This window comes from Onychomys torridus, chromosome 3, assembly GCF_903995425.1.
Source record: "Onychomys torridus chromosome 3, mOncTor1.1, whole genome shotgun sequence".
NCBI classification, from domain to species: Eukaryota; Metazoa; Chordata; class Mammalia; order Rodentia; family Cricetidae; genus Onychomys; species Onychomys torridus.
The window spans coordinates 46,108,525-46,133,509 of record NC_050445.1 but is presented as its reverse complement, the minus strand read 5'-3'; the positions used below and the strand labels follow the sequence as shown (position 1 = coordinate 46,133,509).

The 24,985-nt window shown below is 39.3% G+C and overlaps 1 protein-coding gene across 1 annotated transcript in view; it reads left to right on the top strand.

Moving 5' to 3' along the window:
• Positions 1 to 1,595, top strand: part of LOC118580027 (zinc finger protein 431-like) — a 56,052-nt gene extending 54,457 nt beyond the window's left edge. The window contains exons 2-4 of the mRNA XM_036181860.1: positions 322 to 431; positions 633 to 855; positions 1,174 to 1,595. Coding sequence (XP_036037753.1) covers positions 322 to 431; positions 633 to 855; positions 1,174 to 1,595 — 755 coding nt within the window. The remainder of the gene's footprint in view (positions 1 to 321; positions 432 to 632; positions 856 to 1,173) is intronic.
• Positions 1,596 to 24,985: the final 23,390 nt, after the last annotated feature.

Sequence of the window (24,985 nt, the reverse complement as noted above, 5' to 3'; positions counted from 1 at the left end):
AGACAAAGTAAAAGACAGTATAAGAAAGTAAGACCTGTGGAGGAAGTAGCCTCCACAAAAGGCTCTGCTTTTTCATATGCTAATTTAAAACTTAAATGTGAGGTCAGGCTTCCCAGTTTAGTGTTATCAGAAAAACAGGACAGCTTGAGTGTTGCAGCAGGAAGCTGAACAGAGAGCATGGCCAAGCTAGAAAACCACAATATGTGCTTTCAGCTGCCAAGCATGCACCTCTAGGCTCATGGGGTGTGTTCCCTATGATGGGTTGACTGAGGAAGAGAAGACTAAGGCTTGGTTTACTTGATGGTTCTGTACTTCATGTAGGCATCACCCAGAAGTGGATAGCTGCAGCATTTCAACTCCATTCTGAGACAAGCCTGAAAGATACTGGTGATTGGGAAATCTTCACTGTGGGCAGTACACAGGGTCATACAGTTTGTTTGGGAGGAGACATGGCCTAATGTGCAAGTAGTCATTGATTGATGGTCCATAGTCAATGGACTTGCTGGGTGAAGACTTGGAAAGAGCAAGGTTGAAAAGAGAAAGACATGTGAGGAAGAAGTATATGTATAGATCTCAGTACTTGGCAAAGAATGTGAAGATACATGTGTCCCATGTAAAATGTTCACCAAAAGTTGACTTCAGCTGAGAAGGAGTTCAATAATCAAAATGCAGTTACCTATATTGAGGTGCATGTCGACATCACTCAGGAAGAGTGGGCATTGATGGATCCTTCACAGAAGAATCTCTACAAAGATGTGATGCTGGAGACCTATATGAACCTCATTGCTATAGGCTACAATTGGGAAGATCTTAAAGTTGAAGAACATTGTCAGAATTGTCAAAAACATGGAAGGCATAAAAGACATCATACTACAGAGAAAGCACATAAAGCATTTGAATGTCATAGTCATCCTGAAAGGCCTGAAAAAACACATACTGGAGAGAAATCCTATGAATATAATCAATGTGGTAAAACATTTGCTCAACACAGTCATCTTCAAAGGCATGAAACTACACATATCTTTAAAAAACCTTATGGATGTAAACAAAGTGGCAAATCTGTTACTCATAGGGAATTTTTACAGTTAGATAGAACAAAACATTCTGGAGAGAAACCCTATGAACGTAATCAATGTGGTAAAGCCTTTACAAAGCCCAGTCATCTTCAAGTACATAAAAGAACACGTACTGGAGAGAAACCCTATGAATGTAATAAGTGTGGTAAAGCCTTTGCTCATCACAATGCTCTTCGATTACATGAAAGAACACATACTGGAGAGAAACCCTATGAATGTAAACAATGTGGTAAAACCTTTGCACAGCCCAGTCATCTTCAAGTACATAAAAGAACACATACTGGAGAGAAACCCTATGAATGTAATCAGTGTGGTAAAGCCTTTGCTCAACACAGTGCTCTTCAATTACATGAAAGAACACATACAGGAGAGAAACCCTATGAATGTATACAATGTGGGAAAGCATTTGCACAGCCCAGTCATCTTCAAGTGCATAAGAGAACAGATATTAGAGAGAAACCCTATGTGCCCCTGCCAGCAGGGTTTCACCAGGGGCCACCCACCTGTGGGAGTGAATGAAAGGAACAAGGGACACGAGAGATGGCAGCAAGACAGGATTCTGATCAAGCTGCATATTTTATTTTCCTCCGAAAGGCTCATATAGCATAGGAGGGGAGGAGGCAAGAAGGAGGGAAGGGGAAGGGATGTGGAAGGGGTGCAGAATGTGGGAGACGTGCAGATCGTGCAACTGCAAGTTGTTGGCTAAGGTCACTGGTCAGGGGCCGTTTATTCTGTTGCTAGGCTACCTGACCATGGAATGCTCTTTATGTTTGGTTGTCATGGCACCTGACTGTGGAATGTCTTTTTATCTTTGGGAGCTTCTGGTTAGTCAACAGGTGTTACTCCTCTGAGGAAGGGCAGTAGTCTCATAACTTGTTCTCTGTCTTAGCTAGTACTATTCCATGGTTCATGTTTGGTTCTTGACATCTTGGTAATGTGGTAAAGCCTTTGCTCATCACAATTCTCTTCAGTTGCATGAAAGAACACATAAGGGTGAGACACCCTATGAATATTTACAATGTGGGAAAGCATATGTACAGCCCAGTCATCTTCAAGTACTTAAGGGAACACATACTGGAGAGAAACCTTATGAATGTAATCAGTGTTTTACAGGCCTTTGCTCCTCACTTTCATCTTCAAAGGCATAAAAGAACACATACTGGATTGAAACCATACAATTCTAATCAGTGTGGTAAATCCTTTGTACATCAAAATGCTGTTCAATTTCATGAAAGAACAAATAATTGATAAGAACCCTATGAATTTAAACATTGTGGTAATGTCTTTGCACAGCCCTATATAAAAAATATACTGGAGAGAAACCCTATGAATGTAATCAATGTGGTAATAATGCCTAGTCAAAACACAAAGTAACCCTGTAACTGTAAAACATTTAGTGTGTAATTGGTCTCTTAAAGCCTTACAATATAACATTACACTTTGAAGATCTGAAAGAAACTCATGCCAAAGGAAATCTGAATATATATAAATTGTTATGATCAGCCAACATACTTACATTCAATTTAAAAAAATAATTATTTTGGAAAAAATCTAAAATGTGTCAATAATCTGTTCAATCATTATAATATCTCTTTATAATTTGTTTACATACTTCAACTAATATGGAAAAAAGGCCTATAAATTTAAATGATAAGTAACACTTTTAGATTTCATACTTCTGTTCAAATACATGAGATAATGAGTTCTGATCTAAAATTTCATAGATATGCCTTTTCTGTTGCTTTGATAATAGATCATATCTATGTGAACTTAGAAAAGGGTTTAATTTGGCCCTGGGTTCCACAGCAATACATGAACCTCTTAAAAGTGGCATGGAAACAAGTGTCAGATATGGCAGCTAAAACAGGCAGCTAAGAATTCACATTCTTGTCTTGCAGCATAAAGCAAAAAGTGTATATTGGAAATGGTGTGCAGATGTAAATGCTCAGGCCAACCCTCATGAATGATTTCTTCCTGCAGGGTACCATTTTTTAAATTTTCTCAAATGATATCACAGACTAAAAATGATAGATTACTCAGATTTCAAGACTACATGCTTCCTTTCTGTTACATGGACCAATTCATGATGGAGAAAAACTCTGTAATCATTTAGATGCCTCAAAACCCATGTTGCCAGAATGATAACAGAAAAACATTCATGATTGAAAATTAGTTTAAAGATTTGTTTTTATTTTAGATATGCTGTGTGTGTGTGTGTGTGTGTGTGTGTGTGTGTGTGTGTGTCTTCCTCTGGGTATATGTATGTGCATTCTCGTTCCCCAGTAGGTTAGACCCTTGGATGTTCTTGTTGCAAGAATTACTGGAAGCCACCCAAAACCTGATCTTGGTCCAGGGAATGAACTTTGGTTAACACTTCAGACATCACAGTTGTTTTAGGTTTCAAAGAAAAAAAACTTTGTTTTAAGTCTTTTCATTGTACATTTGAAGTAAATAAATTATTAACAAGGTTCACTAAAGACTGATGTGAAGATCCCATTATGGCTTCTATTTGGTAGCATGTGAGAAAGATATTGAAGTGTGGGATATATGTGGCAAATTCAATTAGTAAAGTTTATTTTGTGGCCTTTTAAAAAGACAAAAACAAAACAAAACAAAACAAAACAAAACCACACAGGAGGTGGGGTTCAAAGCTGACCTTGAAGGAGGAGTCCATCCTCAAAGGCTACATACCCACTGTTATCTACCTAGCTACCTAGGAACTAGAAATATAAGAGCAGTGAGGAAGCTAACCAAGTCTACATTATATTGGGATGTTACAGTATGGTAGACATGACTATTGCTATTTGTGAATAAATATTAGGTCACTAGAAATTCTTTGTACTTATATTCCAAGACTCTGTGACAGTCATTTGTGGAATATTCCTTTATACTGTGTGAATATATGTCACTGTGATTATTAATAAAGAAGCTTACTGGCCTATAGCTAGACAGGATAAGGTTAGGCAAGAGAACCAGACTAAAGACTCTGGGAAGAAGAAGAGAGGAGTCAGAAGAGTAGTCTGTGAACTGAGGGGAAGCAGGATATGTAGGAGAGGTAACAAGTGGCAACATAAAAATTAATAGAAATGGGTTAAATTAAATTGTAAGAGCTAGTTAGTAACAAGCCTAAGCTATCAGCCAAGCTCTCATAATTAATAAGAAATCTCCATGTGATTATTTGGGAGTTGGTAGGTGAGACAGAAAAAACTGCCTACAGTCATTCCTTCTAACTGTTTTTGTTTTGTTTTGTTTTGTTTTTCAAGACAGGGTTTCTCCATGTAGTTTTGGTGCCTGTCCTGGATCTCACTCTGTAGACCAAGGCTGGCCTCGAATACACAGAGATCTGCTTGGCTCTGCCTCTTGAGTGCTGGGATTAAAGGCATGTGCCACTGCTACCTGGACATCCTAACTATTTCATTTACTTCTCTTTAGGTACATCCAACAATTCTAGAATAATTAGCATATAAGTTGAACATAGCTCTATTTTATAGTGAAAGCAGAAAATAACAAGGTTTCTATATTCTAACAATGGTAAATGCTGGGCCTTAATATTGTAGTGATGATGACCATGGAAGAGAAATTATGAAAATAATGGCCTTGTGTTTATGCAGTAGGCTAAATAAACTCTGTTAAGGGTGTATGCATAGGGGGAAACAATATCTCAATTAAATACTAAAGATACACGTTCTAATTCTAGGTTTATCACCAACTACCTGAGTTCTTACAGCAGGTATCCTAATCTTTGGAACTGTCTGGTAAATACAACTTTTTAGCCAGAAGATTCAGAGACCTTCCCTTATTCTCAAATTCTATATCAATAGAGCCATCAGTCTTCCAAGATCATAAAGATCAAGATGGATATGCAGCTTCTCTTTCTTTTCTTATTGTTCCCAACACTTTCTCCATCATTTTCTGCCCCCTCATTGTCTCTATTGTGATAAGTGAAACTTTTCTCAGTGCAAACATGAGATTAGTAAGTAGGCAAAGCTCAAGGCATGATATTGTGGTGTCTAGAAATGGAGAGAATGTGCAGTATGCTAGCATGTGTGAATGGATGTATCTGTGGTGTGACTGGAGGATGGAAATGGTAAAGATGAGAAGAAAATCATGATAATTAGACACATGTTAGGATTTAGAATCACCTTGGAAGCAAACCTCTGGGAATGTCTGCAAAATTTCTAGATTAGATTAATTGAGAAAACAATAACTTCCCTAAATGCTTCTTCCATGGGCCAGGGACTGAACAAAAAGGAGAAAGGAAGTGTGTGGCAACCTTAAGAGCTCTTTTGCCCTGAGTACAGAGGCTAGGTTGCTAGACACCTCAAACTCCCACTAGCAGGATTCCCCTGACAGATTGCTAGACCCTGCGACTCTGACCAAAACAGCCCTTTCCCACCTCAAGCTGTTTTCTCAGATAGTTTGTCACAGTAATGAGACAAGCAATTGATACAGAAAATTGTTACTGAGAAGTAGGGCTGTTGTGATGATAAACCTGACCATGTGGTTCTCAGGCTCTGGGAACTAGTTTGTAGGAGAAAGTGGAAGAGTTTGGAATTCTGGGATAGAGAAATACTTCAATATTTAAGCAGAGCTTAATGTGTTGCTCTGGTGAGAGTTTGGGAGGCCAGAAGGGTGTCAGAGATTGCATACACTGGAGGCAGAGCTCATGAGGTTTCAGAGAAAAATAAGGACTCTATTGGGAACTGAGCCAGAGGTCACCTATGTTATATTCTGGCAAACATTCTGGCTGCCTTCTGCCTGTGTCTTGAGAACTTGAATGTGGTTGAATTTGAAAGTAAGGAACTAATGTATTTGGTGGAGGAAAATCCAAGGTACAATAGTGTTCATATTGCTGCATAATTACTGTTCATCACTTTTCAGGAGGGAAAGAAAGATATAAATGTAGTTTGTCAAAGAGCAAGAGCAAGTTTAAAGTTGTATTAAAGATGAGTACTGAAGAAAAAAAACCTGTAATTATTAAAGAGAAGCAATGTGAAAGGTGCCTGAGGTAAAACTGAACCCATCAAAGGCTACAACTTATAAAAATGCAAACTCATTTGCAAGGATTGAGCCCAGTCCTGGAGCACAAGTGAAGCCATCCCCTGCTTAAGAACAAATGCCTAAAAATTAATTTTGCAGATTCTGCCCTTAGAACTTAGAAAAGCCACAAAGTCATGATCAAAGGAGCCCAGGCACCACCAAGAGCTGGCAGCAGAGCTTGGAAGAATCATCCATGAAATACTAGTTTTGATGGCATGAAAGATGCAATATTGAGGGGTGTGGTGGTCTGAATGAGAATGGCCCCCAAAGGCTCATATATTTGAATGCTCTCTTCCCAGTTGGTGGAACTGTTTGGGAAGGATCAGGAAGTGTGGCCTTGCTGGAGGAGGTGTGTCACTGGGTATGGACTTTAAGGTTTCAAAAGCCCAAGCCATTACCAGTTAGCTTTCTTTGGCTTCTACTTGCCCCAAAGGATGTAAGCTCTCAGCTACCATTCCAATGCCTTGCCTGCCTGTCTGCTGCCATGCTCCCTAATATAATCAGCATGGTTAATAACCCTCTGGAACTGTGAGCCTCAAATTAAATATTTTTCTTTTATAAGTTGTCTTGGTCACGGTGTTTTTTCACAGTAATAGAAAAGTAACTAAGAGAAGGAGTTCACAGACTCTTGCTTCATAGCTCCAGAGAGATACTGAGTCCAGACAATGTCAGGCAGACTCGGATATAGTGCATGGAGACCCTGGTATGTCATTGTATGAAGCTATGAAGATGAAGCCAGAGTTTCAGTGGAGACCCCAGGATATTGAACATTCCAGGAGTGGGATATAGCAGTGTTGGATACAAACTGAGGTAAGCTACATGTATAGAGTGGAGCCCAGGACAAGAGAAAGACTGTGTCTGCTACAGTCAGCAGAATGAGGGGGCATCCTACCTAAGGCCCTTGGAATCCAGATGATTCCATCTGGATGGAAAAACAGCTGAAGAACTTGATATTTGCTCTGCTGGGATTTAGTCTTGTTTGGGCAGAATTTCCCTTGTTGTTCCCCCATTTCTCCCTTTTGGGATAGGAATGTTATTCAGTAACCCACCATAGATCAGAAGTTTGGAATTTGTTCTTGTTTTCCAGAAGCTCATAGTTAAAAGACTGTCTTGAGTCTTAAATGAAACTTGGACTTTCAACTTTTAAACAGTGTTTAAACTATTTTAAAAACTATGGGTTTTTTTTTTTTTATAATACCAAACTGCGGCGAGCCCCGGCCAGCGGGGAAGAAAGCCACGACACAAGGATTCTTCTCCGATCACGGTTTATTGAAGCGCTGCTTGGTTGAAGGAGAGCTGGAGATGAGGGGCCCCGACCACGGCAGTTGACGGGCTTTTATGCAGGATGTGGGCGTGCTCTGCTGGCCTGATACACTAGGCAGATTGGGATTGGTGCATTGCTGTTACTGGGCGGAGTTGAACGGGAGAGCCGACTTGGTAAACAACCCAGGGCTCCGCCCTGGGAGGAAGTCAGCGCCATCTTGTGATGGCGGACGGAGTTTCGGGAAACCGGCCGTCACAGTTCCCCCTTTTTGTTTAGTAATGGAGAATAGAGGACTTATTCCCGTTCAGGTCCCCACCTCATGATGTGTGGACCGATCAAGGGAGGCCTAGGGCTAGATAAGCACTCCTTCTCCGGTGCAATGGGACAAACCCTCGGAGGTGCAAAGGCAGTGCAAAAGCCCAGTAACTCCCAAGACCATCTACAATCCCTCTGGGTGCAATGGCAAAATGCCTCCAGGTGCAAGGGCATTGTATTAGGCTTCTTTGAGCATGCTTATCCATACTTGGGGAGAACTGCCTGCTTCCAACGCTGCCAGCGCTCTAGCAATTGCAACCTTCTCCAGCCTGCGACTTCGGGCTAAGCGACACAGCAAGAACAACACCAACACAAATCCCGCTAAGATTACCGCGCCAAACATGCCAACACCCACCCACTCCTTAAAGAAGGTAATAGAACTTCGCAGCCAATCCAGCAATCACAGGATCCGGTCCATACCATTTGTTATCCAAAACATCTTTCCACATTACATGTTGTGTCTTAGTTGTCAGACCTGTGACATGCCTGTCTGCTGCTGAGTGTCCTGAGGCATCCAAATTAAAAAAATTAAGAGTGAATAAGGCAAGAGCAAGGCGTTCTCTGGGAGTAGCGTGTGTTGCAATTCCCCCTTTTTGTTTTTGCAACAACTCTTTTAAAGTGCGGTTGGCTCGTTCAACAATGCCTTGACCTTGTGGATTATATGGTAATCCAGTCTTATGATTTACTTGCATTTGAGAAGTAAATGCTTTAAAGCCTTTGGAAGTATAGGCAGGCCCATTGTCAGTTTTTAGCATTTCTGGCTTTCCCCATGCCGCCCACGCTTCAGGGCAGTGAACCTTTACGTGGGCGGTCTTTTCTCCCGCTAGGGGGGTGGCATGTATAATCCCTGAGTACGTATCTACAGACACATGTACATACTTTGTTTTTCCAAATTCAGAAATATGAGTCACATCCATCTGCCATAGGGCCAGAGATTTTAAGCCTTTAGGATTTACTCCGGTAGATGGAGGGTGATGAAGGATAACACATGCAGGGCACTCTTTAACAATTTGTCTAGCCTGTTCCCTAGAAATATGAAACTTTAACCGTAAAGTATTTGCTGAAAGATGATACAGGGAATGAAAATTCTTAGCTGCAAGCAATGGATCAAGGGCAATCAAAATTTCGGACCGCGTAACCTTATCAACCAGATCATTCATAGCACTCATGGGTCCTGGAAGAAAAGTATGTGCCCTAATATGTCCAATATAAAAGGGAAGCTGCCTGGATAGAATTAACTGCTGTATTTGTTGTAATATGGGAGCTATCATGCTGCCCAAGTGAATATGAGAAGCAACCTCAAGGTTCTTAACAGCATTAACCACATACTGCGAATCAGAGAACAAATTAAAAGGTTGATCTGCAAATGCTTTAAACACTTCCAGGACAACGAGGCACTCTACCACCTGTGGTGCATTTGGCCTGAACTTCAAAACCACTGGCTTGGATCCCTGAATAGCATAAGCTCCTTGACCAGTCTTTGAGCCATCTGTAAAGATAGTTAAGGAATTATGTACAGGCTCAGGAGAAGTAACTTTTGGAAAATAGACAACATTTCTTTGTACAAAGGACAATAATTTGTCGGCCGGATAATGATTATCAATCATTCCTGAAAAGGCTGTTAAGAAAATAGGCCAAATATCTGTAGTTCCAGCCAAAACTTCTACCTGGGCTTTGGTATAAGGCACAATGACTTTATCTGGTTCCTTAGCAAAATGTGTCATACTAAATTTAGTGCCCTGTATTGCTTGATATGCTACAAGATCAGGATAATAATGCAAGGTTTTCGTGCCCAAAGCATGCCCATGTATCCACCACAGTGGGCTATCCTGCCATAACACCCCCGTAGGTGTGGTTAAGGTTGGCAGAATACAGAAGATGAGGTCCTGGCTTGGCTCGAAGCGAGTCAGTTGTGCATCACCGATTGCTTTCTCCACTAACTTCAAAGCCTGGGCACCCTCAGGGGTAAGCTGCCGAGGTGAATTCACATCAGGATCCCCTTCTAGGATTGAAAAAAGTGGTTGTAGATCGTGCCTTGTGAGTGGCAAATACCCACACAGCCAATTAATGTCTCCCAACAATTTTTGGAAGTCATTTAATGTCTTTAGATGTGCAGTTCGAATGCACAATTTTTGAGGTCTTACCGTATTAGATGACATTTGTGCTCCCAAGAATTGTACTATTCCCCTTTTCTGTACTTTCTCTGGGGCAATAAACAGATCTTTAATGGCCAAACTGGAAGAGAGAGCACTAAAAGCATTTTCTAGCTCTTTTTCAGATGCCGCCGCCAGCAGGATGTCATCCATGTAGTGGATGATCCTCACTGAGGGAAAGCTACGGCGAACTGGCTCAAGGGCTTGCCCCACATAAAGCTGACACATAGTAGGGCTATTGGCCATCCCTTGTGGCAACACTTTCCATTGAAATCTAGCATCAGGTTCTTCATGATTGGTTGAGGGGACAGTGAATGCAAACCGCTCTCTATCTCTAGGATGCAGCAGTATGGAAAAGAAACAATCTTTGATGTCTACAATTATCACCTCCCAGTTCCGGGGTATGGCCGTTAACAGAGGCAAGCCCCTTTGTATAGGTCCCAAAATTTGCATTTGGTTATTTATGGCTCTCAAGTCATGGAGCAACCTCCACTTTCCTGACTTTTTAATAACAAATATGGGAGAATTCCAAGGTGAGACAGAGGGCTCAATATGTCCCAAGGATAGTTGTTCCTGAACTAGTTCTTTGGCTGCTTTGAGTTTCTCCAAAGAAAGGGGCCACTGAGGCACCCAAACAGCTGACTCAGTTTTCCAAGGAATCTGTATCTGCAGACCCTCAGCGGCCCCTATGAAAAACCCAGTCCTTTTCTGTCAAGTTTTGTTTCAGTGCTTACTGGCTCAGGGCAGCCCTGTAACCGGGCTCCTAAACCTCGTCCTGGCATAAATCCTTGTTGTCTCATAAGGTTTTGACTTGTTTGAGAATAATCATTCGTAAGAATGAGGCTCATTTGTTGCTGTATATCTCTGCCCCACAAGTTTATGGGTAACTCGACCACAAAGGGTTGAAATGTCCCCTTCTGGTCCTCTGCTTCCCATTGAAGTGTTTTTGCACTGATCTCTGGAGTTTGTAATGAGTGGGAAGCTTGTTGTAAAGGCCAATTAGACGGCCAACTCTGCTTACTCATGACACTCCGGTCAGCACCAGTGTCTACCAGTCCTGAAAAAACTTTACCTTCTATTGTTAATTGAAGCATAGGTCGATTATTGAGATCTAAAGACAGGCAGGCAAGATCTACTCCGGTAGAACCAAATCCCTTCTCTCCCCTAATTTGACTTTTAGCAGGGAATCTATCATGATTAGACTTTAACACTAGCAACTGAGCAATGCGATCTCCGGGTGCTATGGAAATGATACCTAGCGGAGAGTGGCACATGGCTTTGATGACCCCTGTATAGTCAGGGTCCACTACTCCTGGCAAAACCATCAGACCCCTAAGTGTGCTAGATGAGCGGCCAATTATCAATCCTACTGTTCCCTTATCCAAAGGTCCTTGCATGTCTGTTTCCACTGCCTGTATTCCCATTCTGGGAGTTAGTACCAATCCGGAGGTGGCACGGAGGTCCAACCCTGCGGAGCCTGCGGTTGCTCTCCTGATGTTGGAGGAGGCCGCATGTTGGGATCTTGGATTGCCCCATATGCTTTCGGGCCCTGGGGACGGGGGCCCCGCATCCCGTTTTTTGGACCTGCTGTTGCTGTATTTGTTCCAATTGGTTGGCCGTTAATATCTTTAACTGACCTGCATTCATTTGCCCAGTGTTTTCCCTTTTTACATCTGGGACATGTACCAGGCATCCTTGGGGCGTTGGCAGCCGGCTTATTGCCTTGTCTACAGTCCTTTTTTAAATGTCTGGTCATGCCACATTTGAAACATGCACCAGGATTTCTTCCACCGCGAGTAGCTGCCAAGACGGCAGCTGCAAGGCCAGCGTTAGTCAACGGTCCACCAATCTCCCTGCATGCTTTCAACCATGCTTCTAACCCTTTCCCTTTCCATGGGGTGATAGCCCTTCTGCATTCTTTTGTGGCCTACTCATACACTAGCTGTTGTACAAGCGGCATAGCGGTCTCAGCGTCCCCAAAAATCTTTCCTGCTGCCTCCATCATGCGAGCCACAAAATCGGAAAAAGGCTCATTAGGTCCTTGTATAATCTTAGTTAAATTTCCAGACACCTCTCCTCTTTTAGGGAGCGTCCTCCAAGCTCTTAAATGTATCTGATTTATTTGCGTATAAACCTCCAGTGGAAATGCTGTTTGATTTGCTGTCCACTGTCCCTGTCCTAGTAGCATGTCTGCATTCCAATGAGGTTGTTGATTTTGAGCATTAAGTCTAGCTTGGACCTGGGCGGCATCAGTAACTATAGATTTAAAATCAAGATACTGCCCTGTGCTTAAACAGGCTCGCGCAATTTCTGTCCAATCGGAGGGGGTCATGGCTTGAGCGGTCAGCCGCTACAATAGAGTCAGAGTGTATGCAGCGTTAGGTCCATAACTTCGAGCTGCTTCTACCAGATCTTTCAACTGCTTATACGGAATTGGCTCATGATATCTTCCCGTTTGTGGGTCTTCAAATACCGGAAATGCTGACGCTAACCGGGACCATGTTTTTCCTTGTATGAAATGGCAGCCATTAGCGGAAGCAACATAAGAAGGAGGAGTCTGTTTTGGAGCTCCTGAACTACTGTACCCTAGTGGGCCATATCTGTCTTGCTCGTATCGAGCTGCTTCCTCCTCTAGGTCTTCCTCATCTATCTCAGAGATCTCTTCCTCTGAAGTCTCTTCCTCTGAGAGCCGCATGGCGGCAAATTCATCCAGCAGCGGATATAGCGGTGCTGAAGGTTCTACATGCTTAGATTTTTCTTCCCCTTTTCTTTCTGGGGATTTCCTTTTATCTTCCTTTTTCCTTTTCATCCTCTGCTTATGACTGTCCTCCTGTTTTTCTTTTATACCCCCTTCTCCACTTTCAGCCTCTGACATGCTATCTTGGTGATCTGTTAGTGCTCTACGCCCTTGTTTTATGGCTTCCATACCTTCTCCCCCTTGTAGACAAGAGTGGATTAGTCTCCGCCAGAAACAGCAGAGCAACACAATGATCACCAAAAACACAAAAATGACTGCAAGCAAAGGAGGGTTAATTCCACCAATTATATATGTCATACCTGAGGACACTTACCCGACGTCGGCCGCTTTCCGTGTGGAGTTCTGAATCCTTCTTCGGCCCCTCACTGGTGTCTGCTGAATGCGAGAGGTTCCCGGGTTTTGGCACCAGCTGCGGCGAGCCCTGGCCAGCGGGGAAGAAAGCCACGACACAAGGATTCACAAGGATTCTTCTCCAATCACGGTTTATTGAAGCGCTGCTTGGTTGAAGGAGAGCTGGAGATGAGGGGCCCCGACTACGGCAGTTGACGGGCTTTTATGCAGGATGTGGGCATGCTCTGCTGGCCTGATACACTAGGCGGATTGGGATTGGTGCATTGCTGTTACTGGGCGGAGTTGAACGGGAGAGCCGACTTGGTAAACAACCCAGGGCTCCGCCCTGGTAGGAAGTCAGCGCCATCTGAGCGGGAGAGCCTATGTGGTAAACAACCCAGGGCTCTGCCCTGGGAGGAAGTCAGCGCCATCTTGTGATGGCGGACGGAGTTTCGGGAAACCGGCCGTCACACCAAACATTTTGCATTATGACATGGTCATGAGCATATAGGGACAAGGAATGAAAGGCAAAGGCTTAAAAGTGACTGTTTGAATGTCAAGTTGACAAGGGTGGAGTTGTGTTCATTTATCTTGACTGTCAATTTCGTGGGATTTAGAATCACCATGGAAATAAACTTCTGGGCATGTCTGTGAAATAAGTTTCTAGATTAGACTAATTAAAGTAGGAAATTTTATCCTAAATGGATAGCCCCATCCTGGGGGCTGGGGTCCTGGACAGGATGTGTAGTAGAGAGAAAGTTGAGAAGTGGTACCTCTTAAACACTCTCACCTGTAGATGAATCACAGATGTATGGCTGCCTCAGATTCCTACTGGAATTGCTTCCCTGCTGTGAGGTCCTGGGCCCTGAAACTGAGCCAAGGGGAACTCTTGCTTCCTGAAGTTGCTTCTGCCAGGTATTTTGTTCTAGCAATGAGAAGTGGGACTGATACAGAAATCCTCAAAATCAGTAATACTCCATCAAAAAAAAAATGAAAAAAAAATAAGGCCATAAAGAGGCAATTGGCTTTACCCAGAAAATAGTTTATAAAGCAATATGTACTTCATGTTAATAATGAAATACCAATTAAATATACTGTTAAGATACCACTTTTCCTGTGTCAAAATAGGGACAACACTGAAAGAGATAATATTTAGTTGGAGAAATATTGGTAAAGTGGTACTTTCATATATTTGCTATGAGGTTATAAACTTGTTTAATCTTTCTGGAGACACAGTGGTAATAGAAATGAAAGTCTTAATGGAATTGTTGTCTTCTGACACTAAGATTTTAATTTCTATGAATATGAACTGCACAAAATATTTTTTGCAAATGTTCTTCATTAAAATGTTACTAACAAAAATGGAAAAATACCAAAATGTTAAATATAAAAAAATATGGTTTTGTCAATTTTTTTCCAATGAATAAGATTAGTCCTGGAAAGTTATTAGTTTGTTAGATTATTACACTTAGTAGTTTTATGTCAACTTGACACAGAGTATTTAGGAAGAGAGACCCTCAAATGAGAAAATACCCCTCTAAGATTGATGTGTGGTAAGCCTTTGGTGTGTTTTCATAACTGATGGATGATTGATATGACTGAGCCCATCCTGGAGGGTGGTCTGGGTAGTATAAGGAAGCAGGCTGATCAAACCCAAGGAGCAAGCCAGTACATGGCCTCTGGATTAGTTCCTACCTCCAGCTTCCTGCCCTAATTGAATGCCTGTCCTGACTTCCTTCAGTGATGGAGTGCTACCTAGAAATGTAAGATGAAAGAAATCCTTTCCTCCTCAAGATGCTTTTGTCTGTGGTGTTTTATCATATCAGTAGAAACCGTGACTCAGACAATTACTGTCTAGGTGGCATTTGGGGTTCCCTCTTTCCTAGAGGAAAGCACTGCTGGGAAATGCCTCCCCAGCCCTGGATGGTGTTTCCTCTACCAGAAGGCAATCCTACAGTTCTCCATGGTCCTCAGGACACATGGACCTGGCCAATTTCACTCTCGGTCAATGAAGATTAACGACTGGCTGACAAGTAGCTTGTCCATGTTCATATTAACCGTGTTGCTTTCTCAAACTTGCTCTAGAAAGAGAACTCCAGGAAGTGAGGCTTTCCACTGGAATCTACAGAGCCCCTAAACACAGGCCTCTCAGCAGGAGTCCCTGAGCAATGGGGACAAGTACCCCATGCCCCTGTTCTCTGTTTGCTGGCCCCGATAAAGGGGTTTGTTCTCTCTCTCTCTCTCTCTCTCTCTCTCTCTCTCTGCCTGTCATTAAACCTGGTTATAATAGGGGAAGGAGTGGTTACCAGAATAGTCCCATTTCTTAAAATAACAATTAAAAAATCACCATTATTTTAATGGTGTAGAAAATATTCATAATATTATAAAAAAAAATACAAGGCACCCTGAACTCTAAATTTTTGGATTTTTCATGAAATAAAAAATTCAAAACATGAAAATGTGTGCTCTTTTTCCCACATGACAACTTGAAAGGCATAAGGTGAAACATTAGGCCAAAATACACTGGTAGAGTGTTAAAGGGGAATATTATAATTTGTCAGCAGAGTACTAAACATCACAGTCATTTTCTAAATCAACTAAAAATAAGCACTTAATTATAACTAGAATTTCTAAGTGAGTTTTCGTATTAAAATATAATTAAAGCAATTAAGCTTGGCTTTTCTTTTAAGGTATGCAACACAAAAATGTTCAAGATAAAAGTAGGGTCTTGTTTATCCCTCTAGCTAAATGCATTTTAAAAGTACATTCTCTTTCTTTAATTGTAAAAGCCAGCCAAAAAATTGAAACACTCCAACAATTTCTCACTGGTCCTCTTGAACTTTTTCAGAGAATCCAATGGTATTAACAGTTAAGGTTTGGCAATGAACAGAGGGAGACTGGGTATGTCAAGTTTGGGTTGAGTGGAAAGTTGGATATTGTGACTATGTGTGTGACAAGCCAAAGGAAAACCTATTGCAGAGATGAGTCCTTGGCATTCTCATAGCTTTTCTGATTCTGGAGGAGCATCACTAGGTGTGTGGAAAATGGCCCCAGCATTTGGGGAGTCTTGTAACTTATTGACTGGAGCAGGGGAAAGACATTTTGAATGCCACTTTGTTCACACCTCATAGGGTAAACACCGTTGAGTCTTTCTGAGCACAGGCTATACCATATTTTTCTCTAAGAAAATAGGATTGCCCGGTGGTCAACATCCATCAAGTTCGGGTTTTATCCTGATCGTCTTAAAAGGCTACCTTTAACTATGAGAAGGGTAAAAGTCATACATATTTCTATGGTACTATGTTTTAAAATTAAGAGGTTATATGAATGTTTACAAAGGAAGAGATGTCTGTATGTACTAGCAATTTACATATACACATTAAATATGTAAAACTTTGCTAGACTGCCTATGGTTCAGTCTCATAGAAAGTCAGTTTTAATGTGTAATGACTTAAGAAAATTTTTAAAAGGCCAATTCTAATCACTCCCTGTATTTCTTGAAGGGTGTGTAAGGCTAATAGATAATCAGAAACAACTTTTCTCACAAGTATTCCCTTTTCTTCTTCAGTTGATACTTTGAGCCTCACAATATGCCACATTTAAAAATAAAGGTTATACTTATCACATTATGTATTACAATAACTATAAATTGCTGACTATAAATGAATTATTATATATTGTTGAGATACCATTGTATATCTGTGTGGTATAAATTATGATAGTTTCATACATTTATATAATATGTAATAATAAATTAGTTTAATGCGCATTTCTATCTGTTCAATCACTAATCAGTTTTATGTGTTGAAATACATGGTAGTTGTATTTAATAAATAATAATATCAAATTGTTGTGGAATATTACAATAATATGTGTAACATTTGTTTATGCTGTGAAACATTTGTTTTAATGATACAAAGATGTTTTGCATTCTTTCATATTGCAGTTGTTTAACTCTGTGAGGCTGTGTTACTTTGCCTGTCTGAAATACCTGATTGATCTAACAAAGAGCTGGATGGTCAATAGCAAGCTAGAAGAAAGGATAGGAGGAACTGGCAGGCAGAGAGAATAAATAGAAGTAGAAAAAGAGGAATTGGGAAGCAAGAGAGATCAAGGAACAAGAAAATAAGGGGCCATCCACCCAGGTACACAGCCAAACATGGAATAAGAAGGAAAGAAAAGATATGCAGAAATAGAGAAAGGTAAAATCTCAGATGCAAAAGGTAGATGGGATAATTTAAGAAGGGCTGGATAGAAATAAGCCAATCTAAAGGCAGGCATTTATAAGAGAGAATAAGCTTCCATGTGTGGCTTATTTAGGTGGCGGGCACCCCAAAGAGCCAAAAGAGTAAAAACAACCAACTAAATCAATATTTTTTAACCTTTCCTCAGCTCTCACTGTGGTGGTTTAAATAGGAATGCCCCTATAGACTCATGTACTTGATTAGTAGGGAGTGGCGCTGTTAGGAGGTGTGGCCTTGTTTGAAGAAAATGGGGGACAGGCTTGAGGTCTCATGTGCTCCAGCTATGCCCAGTGTGGCATAGTGTGTCTCCTTCTGCTGACTGCAGATCATGATATAGAGCTCTCAGCTTCTTCTTTAGCACTCTGCCTGCCTGCACACTGCCATCTGTCCCACCATGCTGATAATGGACTAAATCTTGGAACTGTAAGCCGGCCCCAATGAAATGTTTTCTTTTATAAGGATTGCTGTGGACATATTGTCTCTTCACAGCGATAAAATCCTGACTAAGACACCCACTCCGAGCTTCCTTTTCCTTCCCCTCTCATCCCCACTCTCCTCTTTTCTGTTTACCATATAGAAATGCATGTTCTCAATGACCTTTCTTCCTGCCTCTTTGATTCATCTACATATACTGAATGTTGAATATGAATTGCATATCATGAAGAGAACAAAGAGAAGCAAATGAAAATTTTATATCAGTGCAACTCTGGGTAATGGAATAGCAATTAATTTTGTTGTAATTTTTAAACTTTTTTAAATTTTCAGAATTTACTAAAATGAGTATGCATAATTTAAATTTTACTTCTTTTTAAATTTAGGATTGGAAGTAATCATAGCACAAAACTGAAAAGAAACAAGATATATAATGAAAAAGTAAATTACCAAAGCCTTGATTTAAAATTTTCTTCTCAGAAGCAATCTGTTAATTCCTGGATAACTAATGATAGAATTATAGTCTTATTTTTTTTCAGATAATTGTAAATAATTTAACTAGATTTTTAGATACAAATGGCCTTAGAGCTCATTATTTATTTTCTGTCACCTTTATATTTTATGACATTATTAGATTACATTATACACATTGTTAGGTTTATAGGAGTTTATTTTCTGTTCTGGTTACTGAACTCAAGTCTCTACAAATGTCTGATAGTGCTTGGCCACTTTGCTATGTCCCCAACCCCAGCCCTGTGATGACTTTCCTTATCCAGAGAGCCATTTCCTCTTCTGCCTTCCTTACTCTACTCAGAATTAAAAAACAAACAAACCAAAAACAAATGAACATCTTAATTTACCCCAAATTGTAAAAAAAAAAACAAAAAGCAAAAAAACAAAACAAACAAACAAACAAACAAAAAACCACTTATCTAGTTTTAAAAAATATTGAGCATAATTTTTATGGAAAAACTATTATGTTGATTCAGAAATATATGAGTCATTTTGTCCTTGATTGAAAAAAAATGCTATTGTGTTCATCTAGGACTGCCTGTATGCACTGCAGGAATATCTCAGAGTGATTTATTCTTTCAGGACAGACATCCTGTTAGTTATTACTGGTAGTGCAGAGCTTCATTTCTGTTATTATATAGATGACCTTCTGCATTACATTTTCTGTTACTTACTTGTAACATGTATATGCATCTGTATATTTTTTTACATTGGTCCCTTTACCAAGTGTTAGAGTTTTTAGTTAATATACAGAATTACATTGGAACCATCCACAAAAAATAATACTTCACTTCTTTCTAGTTTTCTATAACTCTCATTTATGTATTGAAAAATTTTTGGTCAGATTTACTTGTGTAAACTATTTGTGTTTGGAGGATTACTAATTTATTTTCTATTTCTTTTAAATTAAAAATTATCTATTCTTTGAGAGTTTTATACATGTATGCATGTATAGTTTGATCATATCTACCCTTCACTAACCTCTTCAATCTATCTTATACCTGTCATGTCTTCCTACAAAATTAATGTTTTTTTAATTAATTGTCTATGGAGATTAATCCATGTTTTCTTTCTAGTGTTAGTAATGTAAAATTTCTCAGAAAAAGACTCTACTTATTTCACTTAAATTTTAACTACATCTCCAAAGAATAGTAGCTTGATAGTACTTGATAGTAATAGTTCATTTAATATTTTCTCTGAATTGGTGATAATATTCTCAATTTTATTTAAAAACAGTTATCTTAGTAATTTTTCTGTTTCTATGATAGGACACCATGACTTACAAAAGAAAATGTTTAATTTGGGGCTAATTGTTCCAGAATATTAGAATCCATTGTAGTGGGTAGCCATTCCAGCTTTGATCTGGAAGTTCCAACCCCCATTGAGGCTTCGGTAACTGTCACGCCTACAAGGCAGGGCTGAGAGAAGACCCTGAAGACCTGAGATCCAGATGGGCCAGCTCTCTTGATTCCTGGACCCTGGACTCTGGAGGTAGACCAAGAAGAGTTCTCCAGAGAACACTGCTGGACTGCGCTACACCTTTCCCAGACCCTGCAACCGACCTATCCCTTCACTTGTAAATTACCCCACAAAATAAACCTCCCTTTTAACTATGTGGAGTGGCCTTAATAATTTCACCAATAATCCATGAATCATGGTGGGGAGCATGGCAGCAGGCAAGCAGGCATGGTGCTGGAGCAGTATCTGAGCATTTACATTTTTAAACAATAACCACAAGGCAGAGAGAGAGAGAACTAACTGGGAATGGCATGAGCTTTTGAAACCTCAAAGCTCATCTTCAGTGACACACCTCCTCCAACAAGGCCCCACCTCCTAATTCTTCCCAAATAGTTCTACCAACTGGGAAGCTAGCATTCCTATATATGATCCTATGGGGGCCATTCTCATTCAAACAACCACATCAGATGTACTCTATATTGATACTATTCCTGCTTGTATTTATACTTATTTAGATCACTGATTCAATTGTAAACCTTAACCAGACCCAGGATTCTACTTTTTAAGCACTTTATAGTTATTATTTTTATCTATGTCTGTGGAGTTTTAGTCTGCTTTTCTCTTTGTTACTAAGAGTTGTTAGAAATATTAACAATTGGATCATTTGGGGGCACTCTTTCCTTTTTGGCTTTGATATTAATTTCTAGCATTGTGATTCTGTGTAGTAGAATAGTATATTTGCTATTTGTTTTTGAAATTTACAATTTTATGGTTGCTTAATATGTCATCATGTGTTTTCTTTGAGGAATACGTGAAAGTGGTGTGTATATGAGTACACATGTATCTGTGCATGCACTTGTATGTGTACATGTGTTGGATGCAGAGGTTGATACTGGGTATCTTTCTCGATCCCTCACTATCTTATATATTGTTAGGGTCCCTCCTCTGAGCTTGCTGATAGGCTAATCTAGCTAGCTAGCTGTTCTGAATATCTGTGTCTTATTCCAAAGCCCTAGAAGTACAGGTATGCTGTCACACCTTCCATTTTTATATAGGTCTTAGGGATCCGAACTCCAGGCCTTTATGCTTGTGTGGCAAGTACCTTACTCAGTAAGCAATCTCCCCTGACCCTGTAATCAGTTTTTATAAAGGATGCAAGAACTTGAAAAGACTTTGTTTTCTGAGTACAGACATAGACATAAAACAAACAGCTCTATTTTGTATTACTTAGTCACTCTAAGCTTTTAGTAACCACTTCATCTATTTAACATTACATCAGTGAGTTATAGATTACTACAAAAAGACTTTTTCCTTCTTTTTAACTTTAACCTTTATTATTTACTTAAACTTAAATGTTTGTTTCTCTTGATGTTAGCACATAATTATATTTTGTTTTATGGTCCAAATTGAGAAAACTTTCCTTTTAGTATTATTTATTTATATTTGTTAAATCAATTAATACTGTTGAGTTTATTTCTGACATATTTTTGCTCAATTATTATATTTTAATATTTCTCTTGCTTTTAAATTTTGGTTATATGACTGCATTTTGTAAATGCATTTTATAAATGATAATTTGTAAAGTTCACACTATATACACAGTTATGGTAGTAGTTCCTTTTACAATGACTTTATGAATTATTTTTTGTATATGTGTGTGTAGTTTCATTCTTATTCTAGTAGATCTAGATCTGCATTGGCTGTGATCTTGTTTCTATATTGTCAGGGATTAACACACATATGCCACTGTTCACCCATTATTCTCAGGATTGTCTTTTTGAGATGGATACTTTTAGGGATTCAATACTCTTTTTCAACAACTTTCTTTTTACATGAAATTCACCATTTTGTTGGAATATACCCCACTGTTGAGAGTTTTGTGTTTACTTCCCTGTAAGTCTTGGTAGATTTTTCATTTTGTAGTTTTAGATTTCTCTAATTTTAGGAAAAAATTCTCTTTTTCTCATTATTTTTGAAAAATTCACATGTATGTACAACATTATGTGATTATACTCACCTTTTCACTCTTTAGTATCTCCCTTCCTTTCTCTGAACCCCTTCTTTTTTTACGTGGTCCCCCATGATGTTTCCTCCCCCAGCAACTATTAACAGTCATTATCACTTTCTTTGTCCATAGTGGAAGACTGGAAGGGTCAGTTTGGCACAGGATTCCATAGCTGCTGTGTCTTCATAGTTTCAACAACAATGCCATATCCAAGGGCAGCATCTTATGACATTCTTCCCCATTCTCCAGCTCTTAAATTATTTCTGGCCTCTCCACTGTGAGGTCGCCAGAGGCTTATAGGCAGGGTTATAATAATATCTTATTACAGGCTATCTATTCACTAGTCACTTATTTTAAATCTTTTAGAATTATGAGTCTTTGCAATAGTAGTCAACCTCTGTAAAAAGGAATTCTGCCTCAGACTGAAGCCACATTGGTCAGTGGGTATAATTGTAAATATTTAGAAGGCAGTTTGACAACACTTCATTTAGGCAAACAGTTCATTTAGGGTAACAAAGACAGTATATTCCACTTGGGCCCATACTCCCCTATCCATAGGTTTTTGATTATGTCAAGTGTGTGATAAGGTACACATTCTCTCTGTGTGCAATGTTCCTCAAATCCAATCACAAAGCAATGGTTATCCTCAAAATAGTTCCATCACTGACAGTCATATATTGACTCGTGATTGGGTATTATAATATATATGTTCTATAGCTGGGCGAGACCATTGATGCCTTTTCTCCCTCTGCAGCAGCCTGCATAGCACCTTCTGGTAATAGTTAAGATTAAAAAAAAAAAAAAAGAGTTTCCTACTCAGTCCCGTCTTGATTTCTCTGTGTTCAGGAAACTTTTTCTGTGACTCTTCAACATCTTCCCAAGGAAGCACCAGTAGTATGCACCAGTACTATGTAACAGTAGTATATAGGTTGGAACTCCATTCATTTCTGTTATGCTATTCCTATTCCACTTTCATTTGTTTTGAAGTATAACATAAACCCACAGAAGGAAAATAAAAACTATAAATGCAGTATGCTCAGTAAGTAAGAACTGAACATATAGACCATCTGTTTCAAGAGCCAGACTAACACCCCCAAATCTTCCTACTTCTCCAAAAGTAACTCCTATCCTAATTTAAATCTTTTTATCTTTTTAATTTCATTTTGCTCCCTTAACTCAAATCTGGTTGGCACATTTCTTAGTTTGAATTCAGGATTTTTTAAATTTATTTTCTTCTTAGCTGCTTCTATCATGAATGTGATCATTTAATTGTCTCCTTTCACAGTCAGGTTTACTTTCATCTTACACTATGATTTTTTTCTTACCTTGTCATTGCGGTTTTATTCTTCATTTTGAAATGGTATCATGCAGGCTAGTGTGGCCTCAAACTTGCTGTGCAGTCAAAGCTAGCCCTGAACTCTTAATCCTCTGCCTCTACTTCCCTAGTGCTAGGATTATGAGTGTAACCACCTTGGATGTTTATCCAATAGAGCATGTTTTTGTGATTTAATTTAAGGTTTTGGAAATATACTTGATCATGATCTTTTGTATTGAAACCTTTGCTATAATGTACTCTTTCCCAGCATTAATGTTATTTTGATTTTCTGTGTTTCTTATATGTTTGATACTGGTTTCTATGAATGACCTTTCATTGTTGATTACTCTGGATTCTATCTGGATTTTCTACTTATAAAAAGATGCATGTGTGAGAGAAGTAGGCATAATGCTCTGGGCTTTCAAGTTCTATTACTTTCTGCATGAGCTTGTTTGGACTTAGATTTTAAGTTGAAAGTGATCAGATATTTAGGGGTATTTATTAGGAAATCTCCTAATGGTAGCTAGTAAGCTCCAGTTTCATTGTCTTATATATTGATTTTGAAATATACTGCATTCTGAACTCCATGAGCCTTTGCAGAGACGTGTGTGATATTTCTTGATATTCAGTCTTACCTTAGCTGAATTTTTACTACATTTTTTGAATGTGTGGGTGTGTGTGTATGTGTGTGTGTGTGTGCATGTGTAGGTCAGAGGTAGACATCCAACATCTGCTTCTATAGCTGTTCACCTTATTTATTGATACAAAGTCTGTCATTGGTTACACTGGCTGCTAGCAAGAGTGAGGGATCTTCCAGTCTCTGTCCCCACCACACTCCTAAGAGTTAAGGTTCCAGGTAAATGCTGCCACACAAGCTTTTATATGGTTGCTAGTGATCTGAGCTCAGGACCTCATACTTGTGTATTAAGAATAAGAATAAGAATTTTACTGACTAAGCTCCATCTCAGGCTCCTAACCATATATATTTGAAGAGTCATATAACTGTATCCTAATTTCATCAAATACATAGAGATTCTCTTTCACTTTGTCATTCTGCCTGATGTTTTGTGACAATTTAGTATTTTCTAAAATATGAAATTGCTTTTATTTTCTTTTCAATAAAATAAACATAATATTAACATTATGTGTTATCATAATTTACATGTCTGAAATTTAATTTTTATATTTTAAAATTTTTATTGCATGTATTCTTTATACATGGTATTGTTTTATATACAGGTATTTTATAAAAGTATTTATTGTGTGCTAAGAATATTCTCACTGCCATTGCTCTCTCTGCTTCGGTTCCTCCCTTCCCATTGTTCCCCATTATTCTCCTACAGTTTCACTTCTCCCTGCATGTCATATACAGTCATGATTTTTTGATATTTGTAAAAATTCAAGTGATACAATGAGAGAAAAAATGTGTAATGTTCTTTTAGCTATTATTTTAATATTTTTCATATAATTATTTTCCACCTGGAGCTACTTTTGTGCAAATGGCATAACTTATCTTTCTTTAGGGCTGAAAACAATTCCATTATGTAAATACACATTTTCTTTAACCAATCCTCTGTTTTTGGACACCAAGATTGGTTCTGTAACTTAGCTACTATGGAAGTAAGGGTGCTTTACATCTAGTTCCTCCGTCTTCGGTTATTTGCTTCTTGGAAAGACAGGCAGTGGGTTTCCAGAATGCTGCTGCTGCTTGCTTTTTAATTAAGAAGATAATTAAGTTACATCTGACTAGGTCATGATAAAGATTCCTTCTCTGAATAGCTACAACAGAGATAACATTCTAGGTCATCAGCCAAGGACAGTTTGCAGTTCCTCTTCCTTTTCTTCTAACCCTTCATTAGTACTGGCTGGTGCATCTTTTCTTGATTCCCATTTCTGAAACTTTGGTGGGGTGGTGGTTTGAGAGAGAAATGTTCCTCCTAGTCTCAGGCATTTGAATACTTGGTCCCCAGATGGTGAGATGTTAGGGAAGGTTCGGGAGGTATGGCCTTGCTGGAGGGAGTATGTCACTGGAAGCTTGCCTTGACAGCATTAATGCCATACTCCCAAGTGACTCTGCTTTGT